The sequence below is a fragment of the Globicephala melas genome, chromosome 4 (assembly GCF_963455315.2).
Source record: "Globicephala melas chromosome 4, mGloMel1.2, whole genome shotgun sequence".
In the NCBI taxonomy this organism is placed as follows: Eukaryota; Metazoa; Chordata; class Mammalia; order Artiodactyla; family Delphinidae; genus Globicephala; species Globicephala melas.
In genome coordinates, this window is record NC_083317.1 from 4,238,178 (window position 1) to 4,263,912 (window position 25,735).

The window sequence follows — 25,735 nt, forward strand, 5'->3', positions numbered from 1 at the left end:
CTCTCTATATATATATATATATATATATATATATATATTAAGGCCATACAATGTGGCCTGTGGGATATCAGTTCCCCGACCAGGGCTCAAACCCAGGCCCTCGGCAGTGAAAGCACGGAGTCCTGACCACTGGACCGCCAGGGAATTCCCAAACCTGTATATTTTATTTGTAAAACAACGAGCTATCTGCAACCCATCCTTTCTGTTCCAGGGACTTGTTACAAGAAAACACAACACTAGAGGCACAGCAAGTGTCTTGGCATCTGGCCTCATTGATTCCTGTTCCTTTTAATTTGCTTTTGCTTGTGCTTATCCTGCTTTATTCTGCACTGAATTCTGAAAAACATCTAGAATACTGTTTGAAGCAGGCAAGCTACCTTTGGTTCTACACATTCATAGAGAGGGTTAGCTGTTCCTTTAGACTATTGGATTCAAGTTGGTCCATGCAGCAGACCCTACGTTTGCCCGGGTGGAATCCTGGCTCTGTCACTAACAGCTGTGTGATGAGGGGCAAGTGACTGAACCTCTCTGTGACTCAGTTGCCTTGTCTGTATCATGGGAATAATAATGGTACCTACCTCAGACAGAGTTCTATGAAGTTAAAGTATACGTGAGTTGGTTTGCACCAGGTGAGATGCAGTAGCTCCTATGCATGGTCAGGAGAAGGTGTCAGGCACTGTGGAGCAGGGCAAATCCTGGGCTCTGGGATCTGAGCTTGAATAATCCCCTTCTGGCGATGTGATTCTGGATGAGTGACCCCCTCCCACTGTCCCCACCCTTCCCAGGTCTTCCCGCCTCTTCCTTGCCAAGGGTTCCTGCTCAGTTTTCAATCTACCTCAATGACAATCCCATTCATCAGGGCATCACCTCTGAAATTACACACACACACACACACACACACACACACACAATTACCATACAGCATTTACCATGGACATTTGCAAACTCTGTTTGTTCTCTCCAACTATACCACTGGTTCTTAATGGGGTGGGGGGTAGGATTTTGCCACCTAGGGGACGTGTGACAATGTCTGGGATGTGTGTGGTTGCCACAGCCGGTGGGGAGGATGGGTATTCTCTGGCATCTAGTGGGTGGAGGCCAGGGGTGCTGCTAACCCTGAAATGCTCAGGGCAGCCCCTACCATGCAGGGTGTCCATGGGGTTGAGGCAGAGAACCCTGAACTGTGACATCAGCTTCTTGGGCAGGAGCCACATGTTCCATGTCATGGTCCCTCTGCTGAGTGCCTCACCCTCTGGAGTTCATCGGTGGATGAATGTTTATCAACAAACTGTCCGGCAGAGCAAAGGGGACCTTAGAGACATGATGGACCTGCAGAGCAAAGGGGCTATTTCTACCCAACTCCCAAATATTGAATGAGGGGATATGCCAGGACTGTGTAAGGTGTACGAAGCTGAATCTGACCCCCTCTCTGAATGCACTGCCCGCTCCTTGGGAGAACAAGGTACGTGCAGAGACCAAGGGACTGAGAATGGAGGGGTGGAAATGCAGCAAGTGCCGAGTGCTGTGGGCAACAGCTAACCAACAAAAAAAGGGAAAGTGTGCCTGGTTTGGGGGAAATGGTGGGATAATTGGGAATGACTTCCTACTCAGGGTTAGGAACAGACCACATTTTCTCTCATTTGTAATAATTACTTAATCGCCCAAACCATCCTTAAGCTTGGTGTTGTGGGTTGCACTGTGTTCCCTCAAAGTTCAAATGGTGAAGTCCTAACCCCTAGAACCTCAGAATGTGACCTTATTTGGATATAGACCTTTAAAGAGATGACTGAGTTAAAATGAGGTCTTTAGGGTGACCCTAACCCAAAATGACTGGTGTCCCTTTTAAAAGGGGAAAATTGGATCGAGACACACACACAGAGGGATGGCGCTGTGAAGACACAGGGCAAAGTCGGCATCTACAAGCCAAGGAGGGAGAATGGGACAGACTCTCCCTTGCAGCCTCAGAAGGAACCAGCCCTGCCCACACCTTGATCTTGACGTCTGGCCTCCAGAACTGAGAGAGAATGAATGTCTGTTGTTTAAACTGCCCTGTCTGTGTACTTTGTTATGGCAGCCCTAGCCATGGAATACACTGGGCTAGGACACTTCCAAGTGCCAGGGTTTATTGGGCTGTCAAGGGTAAGGCAGTGGCACAGAAGCTGAACCGAGCTACGTGGGGGGTAGGGGCTGCAGGGAGAGACGACACTGGCTTTAACCCATGAGGGTGAGGATCAAAACCCAAATGCAAGGACAGCCGTATCCACTGAGTTTTGATGTTTCCCTGACTTTGAAGGGCTAGAGTACAAAATATGTACTGAAGTTTTTGCTAACTGCTGTCAAATGAAAGTTCAACACGGGACACATAAAAGCAATCTACGGGTCCCACCTCCCCACCCTCGGCACAGCATGCATTCTCATTTCCCCTCGGATGCCCCCCAGCCTCTGCCTGAGGTCAAGAAGATGCCTTTCTCTCCTGGGGCAGACTTGCTGCTTGGTCAGCCTCAGAGAAGGGGAAGAACCAAGTGGGAGAGCTAGGTTTTCTTTTCCCACTGTAGTACTTACACCTCATCCTCAAAGCAGATCTTGGCATACTTGTCCCTGCCACCCCCACTGAGCAACCGGTAGGCATAGGTGTTTGGGGGACACGGGGTCCAGTGGTCACATTTTTGCCTTTTCGGGGCTGGGGCTGTAACAAAAAGGAATATAACAGTTAGCATCATGCAGTATTGATCAGGTGAACCCACTGCTTGACTGTGAACGGCAGCTGTTCTGTCCCAAGACTTCACACTAGCAAGTCCCAGTAGCAGTGGGGGAAAACACAAAATTAATTTAACTTGCTTTTGTCTTCAAATAGCAAATATGCCAAAGGGAGGGGATGTTGAGTAGGCGGAACAACTTCAGAAGGGTTGGGAATCACTCTTGATCGTCATGACTGCCATTCTGGGATTGCAAGGCATAGCCTTTTGTATTCCAATTAAAGAAAGATTAGTGGGGTCTAAGAGTGCTGGTGAATCAAGAAGTAGCCTATGGAGCATCTATCCAGCTTCTGCATTTACACTCCTGAAACATACACACACCCTTGACCACCACTCTAGCCATGGCTGACCCCTCTCCTTTCCCTCGAGCTTGAGATGCTGAGCTTTTCTGCCTGGGCTGCTATGTCAGTGCTGGCAGGCCCTGGAGATGTCATGCCCAGTGACAGGGGTCAGCACTTGGGGAGGACTGAGGTCAGCTGGCGCTGGTTACCCTCTGTATCTCCCACTGCTGGGTGCCTCGTTGCCATCACTACCACTCACGTCTCTCCCCTTTCACAGGTGTGGCTGTCCACTGTCACACACAGAACCCACTGTCCTGCGCTGGGTTCAATTTAAATCCCGAGTCTCCAGAAAAAAAAAAAAAAATCAGAAAGTGCTCTCACTCCCCCAGCTTGACTGGGGACGTGCTGTTTTACGGATCGCTGCGTCTCCTCTGTTTTAGCACATCTGGCTAGAAGCACAGCCAGCAGAGTGGCTGCAAGGCCCTGTTGGGGGAAACCAGGACACAGGTAGTGCTGTGATGGCCGAGTGCTCTGGGGGTTGAGCTGGACCAGGACTGAACTGCTTGGTGAACACAGGGATGCAGCTGCGCACCCAGTCCTGGTGCCCAGGAGGACACAGAGTTCTGGGGCCTGTGCACCCCAACATCGTGCTTACTCAGCCCTTCACATCTTCCTCCCCTTTACCTACCTCATCCCCATCACTAAACAAAGCCCCAACCCACCCTGCGCTGCTCAGCTTGCCCTGATTTATTTTCTTTTTCTTAGCCCTCATCACTGCCTAATATCCTTCAATTTCCTTTTTAAAAGCTTCTCCATAAGGACAGGGATGTTGTCTATTTATTTTCACTTTATAACCCCAGCACCAATTCTGTGTGCAGTGCAAGCAGCTGCTCCATCAGTGTTGTTGAACGAAAGTGTAACCGAGCAGGACCCTATGGGGCCTTCCTGAGAGAGATGCCCCACTGCCACCACAGAGTCCTCTGCCTGCCTCTTGTTTGTAGAAAAGCTGTAGTCTCCTAGGGCTCCCCTGAGCCACAAAAGCCTGGTTCAAGAATTAATGACTGACAAGTCCAGGAAGTGCAGAGAGTCCCATACAGGAAAAATCCAAGGAGAAACACGCCAAGACACATATTAATCAAACTATCAAAAATTAAATACAAAGAAAAAATATTAAAAGCAACAAGGGAAAAACAACAAATAACATACAAGGGAATCCCCATAAGGTTAACAGCTGATCTTTCAGCAGAAACTCTGCAAGCCAGAAGGGAGTCACAGGACATATTTAAAGTGATGAAAAGGCAGAACCTACAACCAAGATTACTCTACCCAGCAAGGATCTCATTCAGATTCGACAGAGACATTAAAACCTTTACAGACAAGCAAAAGCTAAGAGAATTCAGCACCACCAAACCAGCTTTACAACAAATGCTAAAGGAACTTCTCTAGGCAGGAAACACAAGAGAAGGAAAAGACCTCCAATAACAAACCCCCCAAAATTAAGAAAATGGTAATAGGAACATGCATATCGATAACTACCTTAAATGTAAATGGATTAAATGCTCCAACCAAAAGACACAGACTGGCTGAATGGATAGAAAAACAAGACCCATATATATGCTGTCTACAAGAGACCCACTTCAGGCCTAGGGACACATACAGGCTGAAAGTGAGGGGATGGAAAAAGATATTCCATGCAAATGGAAATCAAAAGAAAGCTGGAGTAGCGATTCTCATATCAGAAAAAATAGACTTTAAAATAAAGACTATTATAAGAGACAAAGAAGGACACTACATAATGGTTGAGGGATCAGTCCAAGAAGAAGATATAACAATTGTAAATATTTATGCACCCAACATAGGAGCACCTCAATACATAAGGCAAATGCTAACAGCCATAAAAGGGGAAATCAACAGTAACACAAACATAGTAGGGGACTTTAACACCCCACTTTCACCAATGGACAGATCATCGAAAATGAAAATAAATAAGGAAACACAAGCTTTAAATGATACATTAAACAAGATGGACTTAATTGATATTTATAGGACATTCCATCCAAAAACAACAGAAAACACTTTCTTCTCAAGTGCTCATGGAACATTCTCCAGGATAGAGCATATCTTGGGTCACAAATCAAGCCTTGGTAAATTTAAGAAAACTGAAATTGTATCAAGTATCTTCTCCAACAACAACGCTATGAGACTGGATATCAATTACAGGAAAAAAATCTGCAAAAAATACAAACACATGGAGACTAAGCAATATACTACTAAATAACCAAGAGATCACTGAAGAAATCAAAGAGGAAAGCAAAAAATACCTAGAAACAAATGACAATGAGAACACGATGACCCAAAACCTATGGGATGGAGCAGAAGCTGTTCTAAGACGGAAGTTTAGAGCAATACAATCCTACTTCAAAAAACATCTCAACTAAAAATCCTAACATTACACCCAAAGCAATTAGAGAAAGAAGAACAAAAAACCCCAAATGTTAGCAGAAGGAAAGAAACCATAAAGATCAGATCAGAAATAAATGAAAAATAAATGAAGAAAACAATAGTAAAGACCAATAAAACTAAAAGGTGGTTCTTTGAGAAGATAAGCAAAATTGATAAACCATTAGCCAGACTCATCAAGAAAAAAAGGGAGATGACTCAGATAAATAGAATTAGAAATGAAAAAGGAGCAGTAACAAGTGACACTGCACAAATACAAACGATCATGAGAGATTACTACAAGCAACTCTATGCCAATAAAATGGACAACCTGGAAGAAATGGACAAATCCTTAGAAAAGCACAACCTTCCGAGGCTGAACAAGGAAGCAATAGAAAATATAAACAGACCAATAACAAGCACTGAAATTGAGACTGTGATTAAAAATCTTCCAACAAACAAAAGTCCAGGACCAGATGGCTTTACAGGCGAATTCTATCAAACATTTAGAGAAGAGCTCACACCTATCCTTCTCAAACTCTTCCAAAATATAGCAGAGGCAGGAACACTCCCAAACTCATTCCACGAGGCCATAATCACCCCGATACCAAAACCAGACAAAGATGTCACCAATAAAGAAAAGTACAGGCCAATATCTCTGATGAACATAGATGCAAAAATCCTCAACAAAATACTAGCAAACAGAATCCAACAGCACATTAAAAGGATCATACACTATGATCAAGTGGGTTTTATCCCAGGAATGCAAGGATTCTTCAATATATGCAAATCAATCAATGTGATAAACCATATTAACGAACTGAAGGATAAAAAACATATGATAATCTCAATAGATGCAGAAAAAGCTTTTGACAAAATTCAACACCCATTTATGATAAAAAAAAAAAAATCCCTCCAGAAAGTAGGCATAGCAGGAACTTACCGCAACATAATAAAAGCCATATATGACAAACCCACAGCCAACATTGTTCTCAGTGGTGAAAAACTGAAACCATTTCCTCTAAGATCAGGGAAAAGACAAGGTTACCCACTCTCACCACTATTATTCAACATAGTTTTGGAAGTTTTAGTCACAGCAATCAGAGAAGAAAAATAAGTAAAAGGAATCCAAATTGGAAAAGAAGAAGTAAAGCTGTCACTGTTTGCAGATGACATGGTACTATACATAGAGAATCCTAAAGATCCTACCAGAAAACTACTAGAGCTAATCAATGAATTTGATAAAGCAGCAGGATACAAAACTAATGCACAGAAATCTCTTGCATTCCTATACATTAATGATGAAAAATCTGAAAGTGAAATTAAGGAACCACTCTCATTTACCTCTGCAACAAAAAGAATAAAATACCTAGGAATAAACCTACCTAAGGAGGCAAAAGACCTGTATGCAGAAAATTGTAAGACACTGATGAAAGAAATTAAAGATGATACAAACAGGTGTTAAGATACACCATGTCCTTGGATTGGAAGAATCAACATTGTAAAAATGGCTATACTACCCAAAACAATCTACAGATTCAATGCAATCCCTATCAAATTATGAGTGGCATTTTTTACAGAACTAGAACAAAAAAATCTTAAAATTTGTATGGAGACACCAAAGACCCCATATAACAAAAGCAGTCTTGAGGGAAAGAAACGGAGCTGGAGGAATCAGACTCCCTGACTTCAGACTATACTACAAAGCTACAGTAATCAAGACAGTATGGTACTGGCACAGAAATAGAAATATAGATCAATGGAACAGGATAGAAAGCCCAGAGATAAACCCATGCACATATGGTCACCTTAGTTTTGATAAAGGAGCCAAGAATATATAATGCAGAAAAGACTGACTCTTCAGTAAGTGGTGCTGGGAAAACTGGACAGCTACATGTAAAAGAATGAAATTAGAACATTCCCTAACACCATACACAAAAATAAACTCAAAATGCATTAAAGATCTAAATGTAAAGCCAGACACTATCAAACTCTTAGAGGAAAACATAGGCAGAACACTTATGACGTACGTCAGTGCAAGATCCTTTTGGACCCACCTCCTAGAGAAATGGAAATAAAAACAAAAATAAACAAGTGGGACCTAATGAAACTTAAAAGCTTTTGCACAGCAAAGGAAACCATAAATAAGACAAAAAGACAACCCTCAGAATGGGAGATAATATTTGCAAATGAAGCAACTGACAAAGGATTAATCTCCAAAATTTACAAGCAGCTCATGCAGCTCAATATCAAAAAAACAAACAACCCAATCCAACAATGGGCAGAAGAGCTAAATAGACATTTCTCCAAAGAAGATATAGAGATTGCCAACAAACACATGAAAGGATGCTCAACATCACTAATCATTGGAGAAATGCAAATCAGTACTACAATGAGGTATCACCTCACACCCGTCAGAATGGCCATCATCAAAAAATCTACAAAAAATAAATGCTGGAGAGGGTGTGGAGAAAAGGGAACCCTCTTGCACTGTTGGTGGGAATGTAAATTGATACAGCCATTATGGAGAACAGTATGGAGGTTCCTTAAAAAACTAAAAATAGAAGTACCATATGACCCAGCAATCCCACTACTGGGCATATACCCTGAGAAAACCATAATTCAAAAAGAGTCATGTACCACAATGTTCATTGCAGCTCTATTTAAAATAGCCAGGACATGGAAGCAACCTAAGTGTCCATTGATAGATGACTGGATAAAGAAGATGTCACACATATATACAATGGAATATTACTCATCCATAAAAGAAATAAAACTGAGTTATTTGTAGTGAGGTGGATGGACTTAGAGTCTGTCATACAGAGTGAAGTAAGTCAGAAAGAGAAAAACAAATACCATATGCTAATACATATATATGGAATCTAAAAAAATAAATGGTTCTGAAGAACCTAGGGGCAGGACAGGAATAAAGATGCAGATGTAGAGAATGGATTTGAGGACACGGGGAGGGGGGAGGGTAAGCTGGGACGAAGTGAGAGAGTGCCATGGACATATATACACTACCAAATGTAAAATAGATAGCTAGTGGGAAGCAGCCACATAGCACAGGGAGATCAGCTTGGTTCTCTGTGACCACCTAGAGGGGTGGGATAGGGAGGGTGCGAGATGAAAGAGGGAGGAGATATGGGGATATATGTATATGTATGGCTGATTCACTTTGTTATAAAGCAGAAACTAACACACCATTGTAAAGCAATTATACTCCAATAAAGATGTTTAAAAAAAGAGAAAAAAATAAAGCTACCCTATGGTGGGTGGGTGGGGTGTGTGTGGGTAAATTAGAGTTTGGGATTAACATATACATTCTACTATATATAAAATAAACAAGAAGGATTTACTGTATAGCACGGGGAAATACATTCAATATCTTATAATAAGCTATAATGGAAAAGAATCTGAAAAAGAATATATATATAACTGAATCACTGCGCTGTACAGCAGAAACTGACACAACATTGTAAATAAACTATACTTCATTTAAAAAAATAAGAATTAAAAAAAGTTAAAAAGAATTAATGATTGAAAGGATGTGAACATGTAGTGACCAAAATAGCAGTTGGGTCAGTAGAACTGGTAACAATTTAAATAGTAAATCAGCCATATGGCAATCACAGAATCTTTAGTTCCTCCCTGAAGGACATGGATAACAGTATCTGAAAAATATTCCTGAGTTGTTTTTCAGGTGCTAAAACCATCACCAAGTGGAAGAAGTTAACTACTCGATGACCATGAGCACGTAGCCTCTAGAACTACTGCTGCCTGAGGATTGGTAAAATGTGACCCTGCCCCTTACCTCACCATCAACCAATCAGAGAACTCTGCCCAAGCTGATCAGGTACTCTAAGACTCTCTCCCTCACCTTGCCTTTAAAAATGCTTCCCTGAAACCCATCAGGAAGTTCTGGTCTTTTGAGCACTAGCTGCCTGGACTCACTTGGCATCTGCAATAAACGCTGCACTTTCCTTCACCACAACCAGGTGTCAGTAGACTGGCTTTACTGCAAGTGGGTGAGCAGACCCAAGCTTAGTTCGGTAACGAATGAATATGGACATCTGGTCCCTCGTGGGGCAGAAATCCGCAGCTACTTTGGCAGAAAACTCAGAGACACTGAACCCTGCTCCCTCCTGCAAAAGGGAAGAGGGACGTTGAGTCAGGGCTTTCCGCACACGTGCTACTGCAGCTCTGGTCTACTTTTACCAATTTTTCCTCCCGTGGATTCTAATTTTTTAAATATCGAAGGACCTTGGGATTTTATCTTTTCTTATCTAGTTTCTGAAGAAAAACATTGAAAGTAATAGACAGGCAAAAGGAAGGAAAAAATCCTACGTATATTCACCCTACAGAATCTTCACTGTTTTACCTTTTGGTATATTTCCTTCCAGACTTTTCTATGCCCGCAGAGGGCATCTGCAATGTTGGAAAACATGGATTAGACATATACAAATAGTATGTTACCTCACTTACATTTTCATATAATATACTCAATACGTTTTTTCTTAATCTCCAGTTACCTAAATTCAAAGCAAGGGGCCCGACCATTAACATGAACATGTGCCAAAAATACGGTATTTGCTCCATCTTTCCTGGTTTTGAACACTGAAGTGTATTTATTTCAGTTTTTTAAAAATTTAATGATAATGCTCATTACTTTGAATTTAGAAGTAATTTACCTAAAAACACGCTGAGCATGGTACTTGAAAATGTAACTAACATACTGCTTAAAAGTTAGGTGTGCCCTGTTTCCTGAGTCTGTAGATGTCCTGAGTATGTATACAGATGGTCCTTGATTTACGATGGTTCTACCTTATGATGGTGCACAAGGGACATGCTTTCAGCAAAAAACGTGCTTCGAATTGTGAATTTTTATCCTTTCCCAAGCTAGTGACGTGTGGTCCAATGTCTTTGTGATGCTGGGCAGTGAGAGCTGCAGCTCCCCGTCAGCTACAGGACCAGGAGGGTGAACAACCGATACCCTGACAACCATGCTGGACCCAGACAGCCCTTTTGTTTTTCATTTTCAGTACAGTATTCAGTAAATTACAGGATATAGTCAACACTATTAGAAAATAGGCTTTGTGATAGATGAGGTGGCCCAACTGTAGGCTAGTGTACGTGTTCTGAGCATGGTTAAGGTAGGCTAGGCTAAGCAAGGATGTTCAGTATGTTGGGTGTGTTAAATGCATTTTGAACTTATGATATTTTCAACTCATTATAGGTGTATTGGGATGCAACCCGATCATAAGTGGAGGAAGCTCTCTACTCAATCTAGAGAGAACCCTCTTAAAGTGAGATCCACACCCATTCTGCCTGCCACCTGCATTTCGCTTAATGTAGGCGAGCCTTCCCTAACAAGCACACACAAACTTGCTCACTGGCCCCTGCTGTTCTTGGCAGGACTCCTTCAAGATTCACTGAACCAGCTCCCTGCTCTTGGAGAAGGACATTATTTCCAGGCCTATGCCGTCATCACAATGCTGTCGGAGTGCCCTGACTACATGATCCTTTTGCCCTCCATCCTCACCGAGCGCTGGGCATGCAGACAGGTGTGCTGTGACCCACAGAGGTGGATGGTCTAACACAGCCCCAGTCGCAGGAGAGCTTAAAAGATAAGGTCACGAGGACGCCGCGTACCACCTGACCCCCACGGGTCAAGGTAGTTTGGAAACAGAATGATAGCAGATTCGTATGGGAGGTAGGGAGGGAAACCAGAAAGGGTATTTTACTTTATTTTTAAGCCAGCTGAAAAAACAGAAGCAAACAGGGTCTGATAACATTGCCAATGAGTGGGAGAAAGATTCCCATGGGGTGAAAGAGACAGCATATCTTCCGGAGCCATGGCTAAGCGTCACCCACGCTGCTTTTGAGGCTGAACAGTTAAGAACGACTACACAGGTGTAACTATCCATCTTCCCAGCCACTAGCCCTGCGTGCTGACTCTCTCCTGTGCCAGCCACATGGTCTGATCAGTAAGTACACGACGCAGCTCAGAGAGCAGAGACAAGTTAAACTTGGGTGAGAAATTAAACCTCTGAGTAACAGGAAAGGAGAGGACCAAAAGGGGAAAGAGCGCTTCTTCACAAAAATGTTGGGAAGCTTTATAAAACAATCTGCATTTTTATGATTTAGCTAAGGGCTGTGCCTGCAAACATATCAAATAAGAGCTTTATATATTTAATATAATGTAAATAATAATAAAATATATTGCTATATTGTAAAATTAGCAAGTGAATGGTTTCTTTTTTATTGAAGTATAGTTGATAGCTGATTGAAAATGTTGTGTGAGGCTTCCCTGGTGGCGCAGTGGTTGGGAGTCCGCCTGCTGATGCAGGGGACGCAGGTTCGTGTCCCGGTCCGGGAAGATCCCACATGCTGTGGAGCGGCTGGGCCCGTAAGCCATGGCCGCTGAGCCTGCGCGTCCAGAGCCTGTGCTCCGCAACAGGAGAGGCCACAACAGTGAGAGGCCCGCGTACCACAAAAAAAAAAAAAAGAAAAAAAAATGTTGTGTGAGTTTCAGGTGTACAGCAAAGTGATTCAGTTATATATATATATATATATATATATATATATATATATACACACACATATATGTATGGATATATGGCTTCTTTTTTATACATTTATTTAATTAATTTATTTATTTTTGGCTGTGCTGCGTCTTTGTTGCTGCACGTGGGCTTTCACTAGCTGCGGCAAGCAGGGGCCGCTCTTCGTTTCGGTGGGTGGCCTTCTCTCTGCGGTGGCTTCTCTTGTTGCGGAGCACGGGCTCTAGAGCGCAGGCTCAGTAGTTGTGGCGCACAAGCTTAGTTGCTCTGCAGCATGTGGGTTCTTCCCGGACCAGGGCTCGAACCCGTGTCCCCTGCATCGGCAGGCAGATTCTTAACCACTGCACCACCAGGGAAGTCCCGGATATACGGTTTCTAGGTAACGTTTATTTCAGGTGTACAGCAAGGTGATTCAGTGATACACACACACATCAAGATAAAGTTTATTTCGCCTAGAAATAAGCTGTGAAGCTGAACTTGCAGGCATTCACTACTTGCCCTTCTTTCATTGGCACCGGGACCAACAAGCCTTGTGAGCCCTGAGTACGATCTCTAAGTGCACCTCCAGGACAGGGGCCAAAGGCAGGGCAGCAGGTTCCAAACTGGGGTGGGGTGGGGAAGCGTGGTGGGAGGAGACAGAGGGAATGGGATCAAGCCATACAGAGGTTCCAGGGAGTTTGGGTTCTTCCCCTCAGCTGTCCCTTGTCCGTCCTCCTGCCCGTCAGAAAGAAACATGGTTGGTCTTCCCTCCTTTCCGAGGGGTCGCATCTTGGATTCAACCAACCAGAGACTGAAAAGATTGCAAAAAAATTCCAGAAAGATCCAAAAAGCAGAATTTGAATTTGCATCCTGTAGGCAACGATTTATATAGCATTTACATCGTCTTAGGTATTGTATGTAATCTAGAGATGACTTAAAGTGTGTAGGAGGGTTTGTCAAGAGGGTAAATCCTCAGAATTCTTATCACAAATTTTTTTTTCTATTTCTTTAGTTTTCTATCGATATGAGATGACAGATATTCACTAAACTTGCGATAATCATTTCCTGATGTTTGTAAGTCAAATCATTATGCTGTATGCCTTAAACTTATACAGCGTTGTATGTCAATTATATCTCAATAAAATTGGAAGAAAAAAAGAAGAGAAAAAAATAAAGTATACGGGAGGATGTGGGTAGGTTATGTGCAAATATTGCACCGCTTTATATAAGGCGTTTGAGCATCTGTGCATTTTCGTATCTGCGGGGGTCCTGGAATCAATCCCTCATGAATGTGGGGGGTGATTGTAGTAGTCACAGCCCGGCTTGGTGTTCCAAAACTCACGGGAAACCTGAGAAATGCTCGTCACAGCAGTGAGCTGCCACGTTATGCCTGTCCGACTGGCAAACTCAGAAAGCTGGGACACGCGAGTGTTGGTGAGGATGGTGTGAGACAGGGGCCTGGCAGGCAGGCCCATTCTGGAAAGGCGTCGGGCTCGACTGAGTCGCCTGAAGCTGACACGCACGCTATGGCTCCACTCCTGCGTATGTAAATCCCGAAGAAAGCTTCAGCCAGGTCCACGGAGAGACCTGCGAGGGTGCTCCCCGCACAGCCTCTGTGTGGTGATAGGCTAGAGGCAATGCGGAGCAGTCTCCAAGTCCCCACGAGGGAAGGAGGAGGAAAAGGCGGGGACTCGTGCCCCGGCGCGATGCAGCTGCGAGCAGCTTCGGAGGAGGAACGCCCACAGCACGACGGGGCCTTGGGCATGGCGCTGAGTGACACCAAGAGCCAGGTCTGTAAGAGCACCGGAATGCAGGCTGGTAAAACAGGACAGCCTGGTCTGCAATTAGCTGTTCAAGCAGAAAGGTGTCATTAGATGCCTCTGAGCGCTGGGAGAGAAGTCAGAGAGGGAAGTGGGGATAAAGGGAGAAATCAACAAAATGAGGCAGGCTTGGGCCGTGGCAGTGATGGCGTGACAGGCAGGTTACCTCCACCCTGGTACAGAGGTGAGAATCAATCGGGGAGTGTGGCCAGACCACTCGACGTGGCTGTCCTCTTGCTCTCTGTCCCTCCTCTGCTTGACCAGGGCCTGCTGCACCGACACCCCACTCACATGACTGACCTTCCTACGTGCTTGCCCCGGGCTCAGCTAGTGACTGTGCTTATCAAGGGGGCGGTGAGGGGCCTGGTCCTCTGCTGGTTTCCCTGGTAACCGATGAGCCAACCTGAGGCCAATTCCCCTGTAACTGCCAACCCCCCCGCCGCCCCGAGGAGCAAGGTCTGCGGCCAGGTCCTGCCCACCACGGTGGGGTGTGGCTCCAGGACCTTGTTCCAGACGTGTAAGCTCCCCCATCCGTTAGACCAATGATGCCTGTGTTGCTGACCCTGGGCACTTTCTTGGGTCTTGAAGCTGGGCAAGTGCAGGGCTTGTAGGCCTGCGGGGGGCAGCCCAATGCGGAGAAAAGGGGGAGAGGCAGTCCGAGGAGGGGAGACTTGGGAAGCTGAGCCCTGCCGGGGGAGGGAGACTGTGCGTCTGTCCTTTCCCGGCGGCGAGCACAGAACCTTCCACAAAGTCGAGGGACTGAATGTGAGGCCTAATCGCCCCCAATGAAACACGAGGAATAGGGAGAGGCAGGGAGGCCAGAGCAGGGAGAGCTGGTGCCCACGCAGATTCCAGCAGCTCCCAAGGATCCTGACCGGGAAGAGTTGGGCCATGTCTAGAAATGAGCGCGAGCCAGTGGGACTTGCCCATGAGTGCGAAATCGCGTGGAAACGGAAAGGAGGCAACATCCAACCTATGGACAGACGGTGTGAACCCAGGAGAGCTGGGCTTGCAGGGTAAGAGTTAACTTCACGGAAATCTGAAGCCAAGATCAAGGGCCTCCACAGCTGAGTCAAGAAATGGGCCTTTTTAAGAGAAAAGATAAGGAAGTGGAGAAAGCTAAACCTGGATAAAGGGGGGCCAGCCCAAGGAGGTGGGAGTGGGTTGTCTCACTCGGGGGGGCCTTGGCCACGGGGGTTCAGTGCTCAGAGCCTCGGTGTCCGAGGCTCATTTCGCTCAGAGCCCAACACTGATCTCACATCTCAACGTGATCCTTCCTTTGCTTCCGATTCTGAGCGGATGTGTCCCCCGCACGTGGCCCGGGGGACTGCGGAACGTAGGACAATGTGCAGGGCCGGGGTAACGGAGGGGCTCCAGAGCCCTGCAGCCTACAGAAGCTGAGCTCATCCTGGAGCCTGGTCCCAAGGCGGGGAAAGCACCCTCTTCCTGCCTCTCTGGCAGGCACAGGAGGGGGGGCAGCGCCTGGATAAGGGGCACATGTCCCTGAGGAGCATCTCCCCGGCCACACTGCTCATGACAGCACGGAGTAAGCCTGACCGCAAAGCTAGCCTGGTCCCATGCACCATGCTGTCCCCTTTGAACCTCTCGTTCATGTGAGCACTGGGCTATGAATCAAAGACTCCCTCCAAACTCTGAGTCCAGCCCCCAAGCAGTCATGTGTCCCCCCAGAGCGGAGGTCCTGAGCCAGCAGGTGTCAGGATGCGGTGTCACAGCCGTCTCTCACTACCACCCTTGGGTTCCCAAAACTTGCTGTGCTTCAGTCACGGGGGAGGGTGACAGTTCCTCCCCGGCCCCCGTTGGCGGGAATCGGAAACCATGTAAACGAGCCCTTCTAGAAACACCGGGTCAGAGGCAGCTCCTAGACGCAAGCCCGTAACCAGGACCAAGCCCACCTTTTGTGTAAAAATGGAGAAAATGAGAAAGCAAGCCCTTTGAGGGCAGTTCCCACGCCCTCCACACATGGGGGTCTCCCCCGCCGCACTGGGCCTCGTCCACAATCCATATGCAATAATCTATCTGATTACAAGCAAATTCACTGTGAAAACCTTATCTAAAATAAAAACACCAGTCATAGTCGATTTCTGGAGAGTTCTTTTTTTTTTTTCTTGGACACAAAAGGTAATTAAATCTGAAAAGGAATGTTTTTTTAACAAATTTTTAAAATCATTACCCAGTTCTTTATATTTGTGCAAATTCATTTTGTAGAGTTTATTTCTGTGTTAAAAATACACTAGCACGCCTATTTACCACGAGATTGTGAAAAAGGGTGCACATGCCTATTTGGGGCCCACACGCTTTCCAATGTGACTTTTAGTGGATGTCTCATCATTTACTTCATTCCTAATTCCAACACATATGTTTATTTAACGCATCTTGCCCATAAAGTTTGTTTTTTTAACATCATGGTTTGCCTTGGGGTCTCATGAGGCATGAGGAGGGGTACCTACCTTGGAATAGTATGGGAACTACCAGAGAGGCTTTTTCCCCTTCCTCCCCCTTCCCTCCCCTCCCCCTCCCCTCCCCCTCCCCTCCCCCTCCCCTCCCCTCCCCTCCCCCTCCCCTCCCCCTCCCCTCCCCTCCCCTCCCCCTCCCCTCCCCCTCCCCTCCCCCTCCCCTCCCCCTCCCCCTCCATGATCATCAACATAAATGGCCAGTAGGGGCAGTGCTGAGGTCAGGGCCCAGTCTCAGCACAGCAGCTGGGTTGCGAGTCCTTGCTTGGACCCCACTGTGGTACCCACCTTTGAGGACAGGCCTCTCACCGATGCTCCGGATGCTGTAGGCAGCTCTGGACAGGGGCACATCTGGAATGAGCTCTGCCAGCAGGTACCCAGAATACCAGGCGCACAGGGAGGCGAAGATGAAGAACACTGCCTTTAGGGTGCCTGCACACAGACAAGACAAGACACGTTGGCTGCCTCGCCCACTGTCCCTCTCCTCCTCGGCCTTCCCTGGATGGCATCCCTGAACCAGTGTCAGCAGAATGCCCTGAGGGGAATCACCCCGGGAGGCGCTGGGCTGGAGAGGGCCCGGGGCCGCTCAGTGGAGCCACAAGAGCGGGTACCAAGCACAGGATGTAAGAGCGGTCGGGGCCGAGGTTCCCTATTTGCTGCTGGGTTGGGTCTCAGAGCGTCCTCAGAGGATTAGGTCAAGGACTCATCAGGCGGCCCTGCCAGGGGCCTAAGGACAGAAGCGGCCCTTCCCTCATGAGCCGCTGGAAGCTCCTGGAAGCTCTCGGGGGCGGCGGGGGCAGCTCTGTTTTGTTTACTGCTGTGTCAGCAGTGCTGAGGATGGTACCTGGTGCCCGTGAGCACACAACCGCCCCGTGACACTGGAAAAGGTCCCCAGACTGTCAGTATCCTCAGAAACAAGGCTGCGGGGACACCCAAGGTTCCTGGCAGCAGAGAGTCCCTGCAGAGAGTTTGTCAACTCCAGAACCTTCCTCTCAATTCTGCAGGAAAAGGCACTGCCCCGCTCCTGGGTTACAGGAGGCCTAAGGGACAGCTCTGTCCCTTCACAGACAATCTGCCCCCGGGTCTTACAGACTTTACTCCTTAAATAGCTCGCAGGTCAGGACTGTGCAGGATTACCAAAACCGCCAAGATGCAGGGATGGCCCGAGGCCCTGCGTAAAGGGACCTCAGGGATGGTCCCATCAGTGTTTATGTACTGATATGTCCAGTCCTGAGAAATAAGAAGAGGAAGGATGGTTGGATGGATGGAAGGAAGTAAAACAAGAGGAGGGGAGGGGAGGCGAGAGGAAGAGCCCGCCCACCTGACCACACACCCTCCTCGGCTGCCTCATTTCTGTCCCCTCTCAGGCCAAGCATCTGGAAATAACCGTCCTCTGGATCAGCCTCCAGGCCTCACCTTCCACCCACGGCTCAGGGCAGCTGTGCTGGTCTAGGCCTCCAAAGCCTCCAGGCTGCCAGCCCCAGGCCCCCGATGACGGTCCTGACCCATCCATGTGCCCCCTGGGCAGCGCCCACACTCCTGGGGCGGGCTGGGGGTGTCTCCCACGCTGTCTCTGCTGGCTTTTCCCTCACACGGTGCAGCCTGGCTCTCTCTGCAGAATCCCAGATAAACTGACCCCCAGACCATCCTCTGAGCTCCCGACAAGCGTGTCCACTTGCTGATCCCTCTGGGCACCCGGGACGTCTCGCAGGGCCTGACACTTAGCACGTCCCACATGAAACCCTTGATTCTGCCCGGCTCCCCGAGTCTGCTCCTGCCCCACATCTTGCCCAGGACAGGGTCAGATGTCTGGGCCTCTTCCTGACCCCATACGTCCCCCTGCCAGCCCTCAGTGGGATCCAGCAGCCAGTCTTACTGGGGTGACCTCCATAGACTTTGCTACATCTCTACGGCCTCGGTCTCCCCAGGCCCGCAGCATCTTAGCTCTTCTCTCTCGCTGCTGGAGAACCTACGTGCTCCCCGTGTTGGGTGCTTATCTACCAAAGGGGTAGAATAAAGAATATATCTCATCTTTATCCCAGTTTCTGACACAGAACTCCTGAAACCCTCGGAATTTCCTGATATGAGCCTCTGCTGCTGTTCATAAGGGGCCCCTTTCAGCCACGCCTGAGCTTATGCTAATGAGGTGACTCGGGGTGGATCCTAGGATAGCTTCCGGGGAGGCGCCAGCCAGCCCGGAAAGACCCTGCCCACACCTCAGCCCCGCCCCCGGACCTCCAGGAGGGGAGAGGGCAGGCAAGCTGTCCTGTGACCAATGACAGAGTAAGCCCCCAATGAAACTCGGGACTCAGAAGCTTGGGGGGCTTCCTAGTGGGGAACACACTGATGTGCCAGGTGGGGGATGCACCCTGACTCCAGGGCTGTGGGCACGGAACTCCTCTTCACCCTGCATGTCCCTGCATTTGGCTGGTCCTGACTTGTATCCTATACAATAAAACTGTAATCTTTTTTTTTTTTTTTTTTTGCGGTACGCGGGCCTCTCACTGCTGTGACCTCTCCCGTTGCGGAGCACAGGCTCCGGACGCGCAGGCTCAGCGACCATGGCTCACGGGCCCAGCCTCTCTGCGGCATGTGGGATCTTCCCGGAGCGGGGCACGAACCTGTGTCCCCTGCATCGGCAGGCGGACTCGCAACCACTGCGCCACCAGGGAAGCCCTAAAACTGTAATCTTAAGCAGAGTGATGCTTTCAGTGTTTCTGTGAGTTGTTCTAGCAAATTATTGAACCCCCCAGGAATTGTGGGAACCCCCAGATTTGTAGCCAGCTGGTTAGAAGTGCGGGCGGCGCCCGAAGCCCGTGGCTGGCGTCTGAAGACAGGGCAGCTCGTGGAGGGCACTGCCCTTAACCCCTGGGCTCTGGAGCTTATTGTGGGTGTTGTGTCGGAGCTGAGCTGAATGGCTGGACACACAGTTGGTGTCAGAGGGCTGGTGTCTCCCCGCCCAGAGCCCTGAGCAGAGACCAGTGGGTGTTCCCCGGCCCCCTTTCCAAACGTGCAGCCGCAGCCCTCCAGCACCAAGCCCGGGGGGGGGGGGCCTCTCTCTCCGGGTGGTGATGAAACGCAAACCTCTGTCTGTCAGTCCGGCTGTGTTGAGCTCTGGATCTAGGCTCCCTCTTCATGCCTAGCACCTCGAGGTTTCCCCCAACGGTTAGGTTATATCGGGTCAGTATTTGCTGGTGTTTGCCAGGCGGCTGCCTAGCTTAGGTAGTCATCCTGGTGAAATGGGATGCCTCTGTCTCACCTGGACCATTTGGTCTTTTTCCAAGTGCATATTTCAACATCAGTTATTTCTTTCTCTTTTCCAAACCACGCAGTCCCTAAGATGGTTAGAACGTAATGCAGAGATGGCTTCCTGCTGGGAAATGCCTGAGACAGCGTGGCCGCTGCAGTTCCTAGGATGGAGGGACATCTCCGAGCCGGAAAAACCAGCCACAGAAGCACAGTGAGAACAACAGGTGAAGCTGGCGCGCTGTCCTTTGTTTGCTCTGTGCTCCAGCCGTGCTGACCCACTGCAGTGGCTGCCCTTTCCTGCTGTAGCCTGGGTACGAGTTTGTCCCTCTGCCCCCAGGGCACTCTCCTCCAGACCCCTGGCCACCTGTCCACTCCTTCAAGGACTCCAGTGTGGCTCTGTGGCCTCCTGGGTGAAGCCTGCACAGGCACCCTCAGGTCAGCCCTTCACATGCCTTGTCGGAGCTGCCCACCATGGCTCTCCCCTCCAGGTCTGTGCCCGCATAACTAGGACGGTGCGAGGGTCACAGGATGTTCCGGAAAACGCCGCTGGAGGCACCCTGAGTGAACAGTGTGATCTGACTGCTGGAAACGTGGATTCAGCATCGATAAGAGTCTCAGGTTCAAAAACAATAGTTCAGTGTCCTGTGTGTCGAATCACTGCCAGATTATTTTATCCAAGTGTCGTATTTGAAGAAAATTGGCAAAGCAGAGATTATTCAGATCTTCTGAGCGTCACACGTGAGATCTTTGAGTGAAGAGTTGCTTTTGATTCGGAGATGACTGAAAGGGAGCATGCTGTCACCTCTCAGATACCTTCCTCCCCGCATGGAAGGGAGGCACGGTTTGGTCCCCAGGTGGACAAGGAAACATGGGTGGAAGTGACAGGGAAGGCAATGAGGAGAGAATAAAAGCCCACGTGTCCTCACTAGGCGCGCTGTGAGCCCCGGGCTTGTGGGACCACAGGCACCCCTTCCTGGACATTTTCCAGGGCTCCTGGGAAGGCTACAAAGCATCTGTGGTCTGGGTAAGGGGCGCAGCGGTGGACCCCCAGGCCAGGTTTCCTGCCGTGGCTGCGGAAGCCATGACTGGAGCCAGAACCAGCTCGGGGAGGGAGGCAGACCCAGCAGCATGCACTGGGACCAGTTCATCGTGAGAAGATGGGGCACGGGCTGGCGGTGGACCCTGCACCCGGGATGGGGCAGGCACAGGCGAGGATTTGTCCTGGGAAAGGCGAGGGCTCAGGGACTCAGCTAAGACAGCTCGGGGGGGTGGGGTGGGGTGGGGGAAGGGCCTGCCCTGGAAGGAGGGGTCCAGCAGCTTCAGAGCTGGGGGGCAGGCAGAGGAAGTACACAGAGTCCGCGAACCTTCTGTGGCTCTGTGACCAGGATCCGGCCTTTTCTCATAAGGTAATGAAGTCGACATCAGCCAACGGACACATCCTAAGCACGTCCACACAGCAGGCGCCCGTGAGTATTAGATCAAAGGCCCATGCCGAGCACAGGTAGGAAGGCGGAACTTCCTCCTCAGAGGCTCTCTTTTAGGGCGCATGTGTGTGTGTCCTACCCTCACTCCACCCTCAGCTTCTTGGGGGTCTCAGGCTGGCCCTGACACTTCACTTAGGCTGGAGGACAAAGCAGTCCTGAAGCCAGTGTACACGAAGGCAGGCTACAGGTAAGGGGGGGGGATCCCCCTCCCATCCAATCCAGGGGCGCTGCAGAGGGCCATTCTGAACCCAGAAGGAGACACTTCGGAGGGATTTCCTTCCACATGAAGTGGATAAGGATGAGGTCTGTCACTGGCCACCTCCCCACAGGAACCCACATTCCCTCGCCTTGAGGCAGCCACACCTGCACCTCTTGTCCCCGAGGGGTGGATACGCCAGACTCGGGGTGCAGCTGCTTTGTGGCTCCAGGCTCTGCTGGCCCCAGTGTCCACTGTTATCGCTGTCCTGCTGACGGAGGCTTGTTGGCAGTAGGGCTGGGAAGTGTCACAGCTGAACACCTCAGCAGGTTGGCAAGGTAACCCACCTTCCAAAGTTCACATGCCAACGCCCTTAATTTTGAGGAATTAGGATGACTGCTCCAGGAAGCTTCCTCCGGCTTGTGAAGGGTGGTGGTGGCTTAGTTTACTTCATCCCTTTAGTCTGAATGTCCTTCTTGTGAGCTGTGTCCCTACATGGGACAGACCTGGGGCTTGACTGAAGCATCCAGGGACATGCTGCTTCCACGAACGTTACCTAATCTTTAGCTCACAAAATCAAAAGTGATGTGGCCCTGAGCTTCTGTGAGTAATTTCGCTGACAGCCACACCCCTGGATATATGACAACCTGCTGTGACCTCAAACCTTGATGTGAAAGGACCACGTAGCTCACAAATGAATCCCAAGGGCTGCATGCGAAAAAGCTGTGAGTGGAGGGAAAGCAATCTGATCATATCCAGCATTTTCCACTAAGTGAGCAGCAAAATTGGACAGTAAGTATATAACACAGGCACGAGGAAAAAAATTCTTCCAAAATAGCTGTAATGAAAGTCAGTGCCCCCAGGGAGATCTTTTCTCCCAAGAAAAGAGATATGTATCTCCTTGCATTTATCCTACAATGCACACAAGTTACCAGAGACAGTGCTGTTCACAAATAAATAGTTTTGTAGAAAACTTGAATATTTTACACAAATAAAAAGTCTTAAAATTTGGCTTTCCTACCCATTGGGGATGGAGCAGAAAGGGGGTCCTCAGAACCTTCTGCAGTGAGACCACACCACCAGAACGCCACTTAGGAAGGAAGGAGGCCACAGAGGCAAACACCTGGAGGCAATGACCTGCCACTGAGAGGTGGGGCGCTGGTCCCTAGAGAGGCCAAGAGAACTTTCCAGTGTTGAACTTTTAATTTTGCATAATACGCTGCCTTGCTCTGGAAGGACTCCAGATTCCTCAGATTATAGGAAGAAACAGCAAAACCACTTAGAAAGGGAATGTGTGCCAGAGGCCGTCGGTTCCGGGACCCCAGAGTGCCTTGCATACGCAGGGCAGGCAGGCGGGTGGGAGAGGCGCACGGAGGCCACCGTCAGGAAGGCGAGCAGTGGGCGATGAAACGGCTCGGAAAGAGTCGGAGGTTTTCTTTCCTCCTTCCTGTTTTTTCCCCCAAATATTCTCAGGCTCAAGTACTTTGATAGAATGGTGTGTGTGGGGAAGCCTTATAAAAAGATGCTACCGGAACTGTTATAATAAGGGACAATGGGACAGTCCATGCTAATGAGTCCCCACTTCTCACCCACCCACAGGCTGGTGACTGAAAAGGGGTTGTCTCCCTGTCTCCGCACTTTTCATCATTTCCTTGGCTGGTCAGGTGGACCTGCGGCTATAATGACCTCTGACGGCAGCCCGAGGAGCCCCAGGTGGAGTCCGCAAGTGCCTCTAACCGGCGCGCGGCAGCCCCCCTCCCGGCCCAGGAGGTCGGAGATGGGGCCGGGGCCCGCCCCTACCGGCACCTGCGCTCGGCCGGAGGGAGCCCTCTCCCCCTGGCCTCACTGGGTCCTGCTCTAGCTGCGCTCAGCCAACGCCTACTTTCCAGGCAAAACGTCACAGTCACTGATCTGCCCGCACCCCGGCCCTGCACGCAGCTGGGGCAGTGGCGACCGGCAGGAAGGCGGCGGGAGACCCCAGCCCATTTGCCCCTGCTGGATTCGCTGGGCGCCTTCCTGAGCTCCGGTCCAAGAGAAGCCCCTCCCTCCCGGCACGTGCCGCCTCCACCTCTGGCTCAGCGTGCCGGGTGCCAGGTAGGGCGAGGGGGCGAGTCTCCCATGCCGGGTCCCCCTTCCCTCCGCCCGCACTCACCGGCAGCCGCGGGGCGCATCTTCCAGCTGCGGCTCCGGACCCTCCGGAGCCTGGGCCGCAGCTCAGGGTGACCGAGGGAGCCTCGCAAGGACTGGGCGGACCCCTGGGCGACACGCCCCGGGGGCCGGCCGGCGGCGGGGAGGGCGGGCAGGTGCGCTGGTGGCGCCCTCGATCTCCGGCTCGGCGGCCCAGGCTGACTGGGGACCAGCGAGAACGGGCGGGTTATGCTCTTAAGGGAGGACCCCGTCCCTTTACGGTTGGCGGCCCCAGACCCCAATCGAATGTCTCACAAAGTCAAGTGACCGCCAAGATAGGCATATTAGGCATACTCTGAGTCTTTGAGACGTCAAAGCCAAGTCCCAGGGAAATCCAGGTTCGAAGTGCAGATCCCCGTTCTAAGGCTGTTTAACTTCCTGCCCGCTGCTGTTTGCACAGCCCAGCAGGCTTCCTCCTTTGCTCCTGGTCGATCAGGGAAAATAGGGTGAGCACGATGTCCCAGGCCCCACGGTCAGGGCGGCAGGCCTGCAGGTCCTTGGGTTTACAGGAGGCCAGGCTCTGGTGGGAGTTAGGCTTCCCAGAAGACGGCCCACTTCCAAGAAGGGACAGCCGCTTCTCCGCGCCACATGTGGGCTTGCATTCCAAACATCCATCAGGTTTTACAGAGCTTTTGAAACCACTGTAGTCACAGGGGCCTCAGGCTCCCAAGGGTAAGTTAAGCCTCCAAGGGCAGTTGGTCACTTTTGTGGAAAAAGAGTTCCAGAGAGGCAGGGTCGCCACCCTCGGGGTCCACTGGCTCCTGCAGTTCTGCTTCCCCGAGAAAGCCCGGAGGCTTCCACAGTGACGCAAAGTACCCTGGGGTGTCACGGGGGGCTTGGCTGTGACCCGCCCTCTACCACCGTCTTTGCCTCCTGAGAAGCTCCCATCCATCCAGTGCCATCCAGGGGGCCTGGGGACACATGCCCTGTGGACAGTGTGGCCTTATTTTTCTAGGTCACCCTCTGCCTGCTGTCTTCTAAATCAGAGGGAACAGAAGACAGGGGTCTCAATTAGGAATCCTGCCCGAGGACTTCAGAACAGTACCTGGCCCGAGCATGGCTCGTTTCAGTGTGGATGCCTTTCTGAGCTGCTCTACAGCAATACTCAGGAGTCATTCTCCAACTATGCCTAACAATTACATGAAACACATCGATCAGCTCATTAAAGGGAGTGTTGGTTTCATCTGCGAAGACTCTCACCTTCGTCTTGAGCTCACTTCACTTCAGAGACGGAGCTTTTGTCTCTGGGTTTGCTTTCAGTTTTTTTTTTTTTTAAACATGGTCAAAAAGTGCATAACATAAAATTCATCACCTTTCACCAAATTAAAAAACATACACTTTTAAGTGTACAGTTCAGTAGTCTTAAGGATATTCACATTATTGCCCAACAGAACCCCAGAACTTTTTCATCTTGCAAAACTAAAGCTCTGCTACTATTAATCACCAACTCCGCATCTCCTTCCCCCCCTGCACCGGGTAAACCACCGTTCTATTTTCTCTTTGCAGACTCTGACTACTTCAGACGCCTCGTATAAGTGGAATCACGCAGTGTTTGTCTTGTTATAACTGGCTTATTTCCCTTAGTGTAATGTCCTCAAGGTTCATCCATGTTGTAGCATGTGACGGGATCTCAACCCTTTTGAAGACCAAATAATATTCCATGACATGTATAGATAGACCACATCTTGTTTCTCCATTCATCCCTTGATGAACACTTGGGTTGTTTCCACCACTTAACTAGTGTGAAGAATGCCGCTGTGAACATGGGGGTGTAAATATCTTTTCAGTTCTTTTGGGTATATACCTGAAGTGGGAATGCCAGATCCTATGGTAATTCTATTTTAATTTTTCTGAGGAACTGCCATACTGTTGTCCACAGTGGCTGCACCATTTTACACTCCTAATAACAGTGCACAAGTGTTCCAATTTTTCCACATCCTCACTGACACATTATTTTCTGTTCTTTAAAACTTTTAGTAGTCATCCTGAAGGATGTGGGTGATATCTCAGTGTATAAAATGATAGGTATCAGAGGCAAACATTACTTGTAATACACATGAAAAATGTACATGAAATGCATGTAAGTGAAAAAGCAGGAACAACCAGGGGACACTGATGCATATAAAATGGAAACACATAAAAATGAAAAAGTGGTTGCATTTCCCTGAGCATACTATAAAGCCACTTTACTTTTAAAATTTTGAAAATAAACATGCACTGAAAAATAATACACCCTCTGCTTCGCTCCCCCTCCCAACCTCATGTTTCCCTGGGCCACCGGCTCATCTTCAAAGCTCTTCTCTCTCTAAT

At 49.1% G+C, this 25,735-nt stretch overlaps 1 protein-coding gene across 2 annotated transcripts in view; it reads right to left on the minus strand.

Moving 5' to 3' along the window:
- FAM3B (FAM3 metabolism regulating signaling molecule B) overlaps nucleotides 1–25,735 on the minus strand; it is a 54,389-nt gene that overhangs the window by 12,267 nt on the left and 16,387 nt on the right. Inside the window, exons 1-3 of one of the 2 annotated variants that reach the window (XM_030835454.2) lie at nucleotides 23,391–23,465; nucleotides 16,598–16,741; nucleotides 2,563–2,686 (exon numbers count right to left, since the gene is read on the minus strand). In XM_030835454.2, the coding sequence (XP_030691314.1) occupies nucleotides 2,563–2,686; nucleotides 16,598–16,741; nucleotides 23,391–23,409 (287 nt within the window). In that variant the 5' untranslated portion in view covers nucleotides 23,410–23,465. Of the gene's footprint in view, nucleotides 1–2,562; nucleotides 2,687–16,597; nucleotides 16,742–23,390; nucleotides 23,466–25,735 lie in introns of those variants that run through there. The other variant, XM_030835452.3, reaches the window with a different exon arrangement.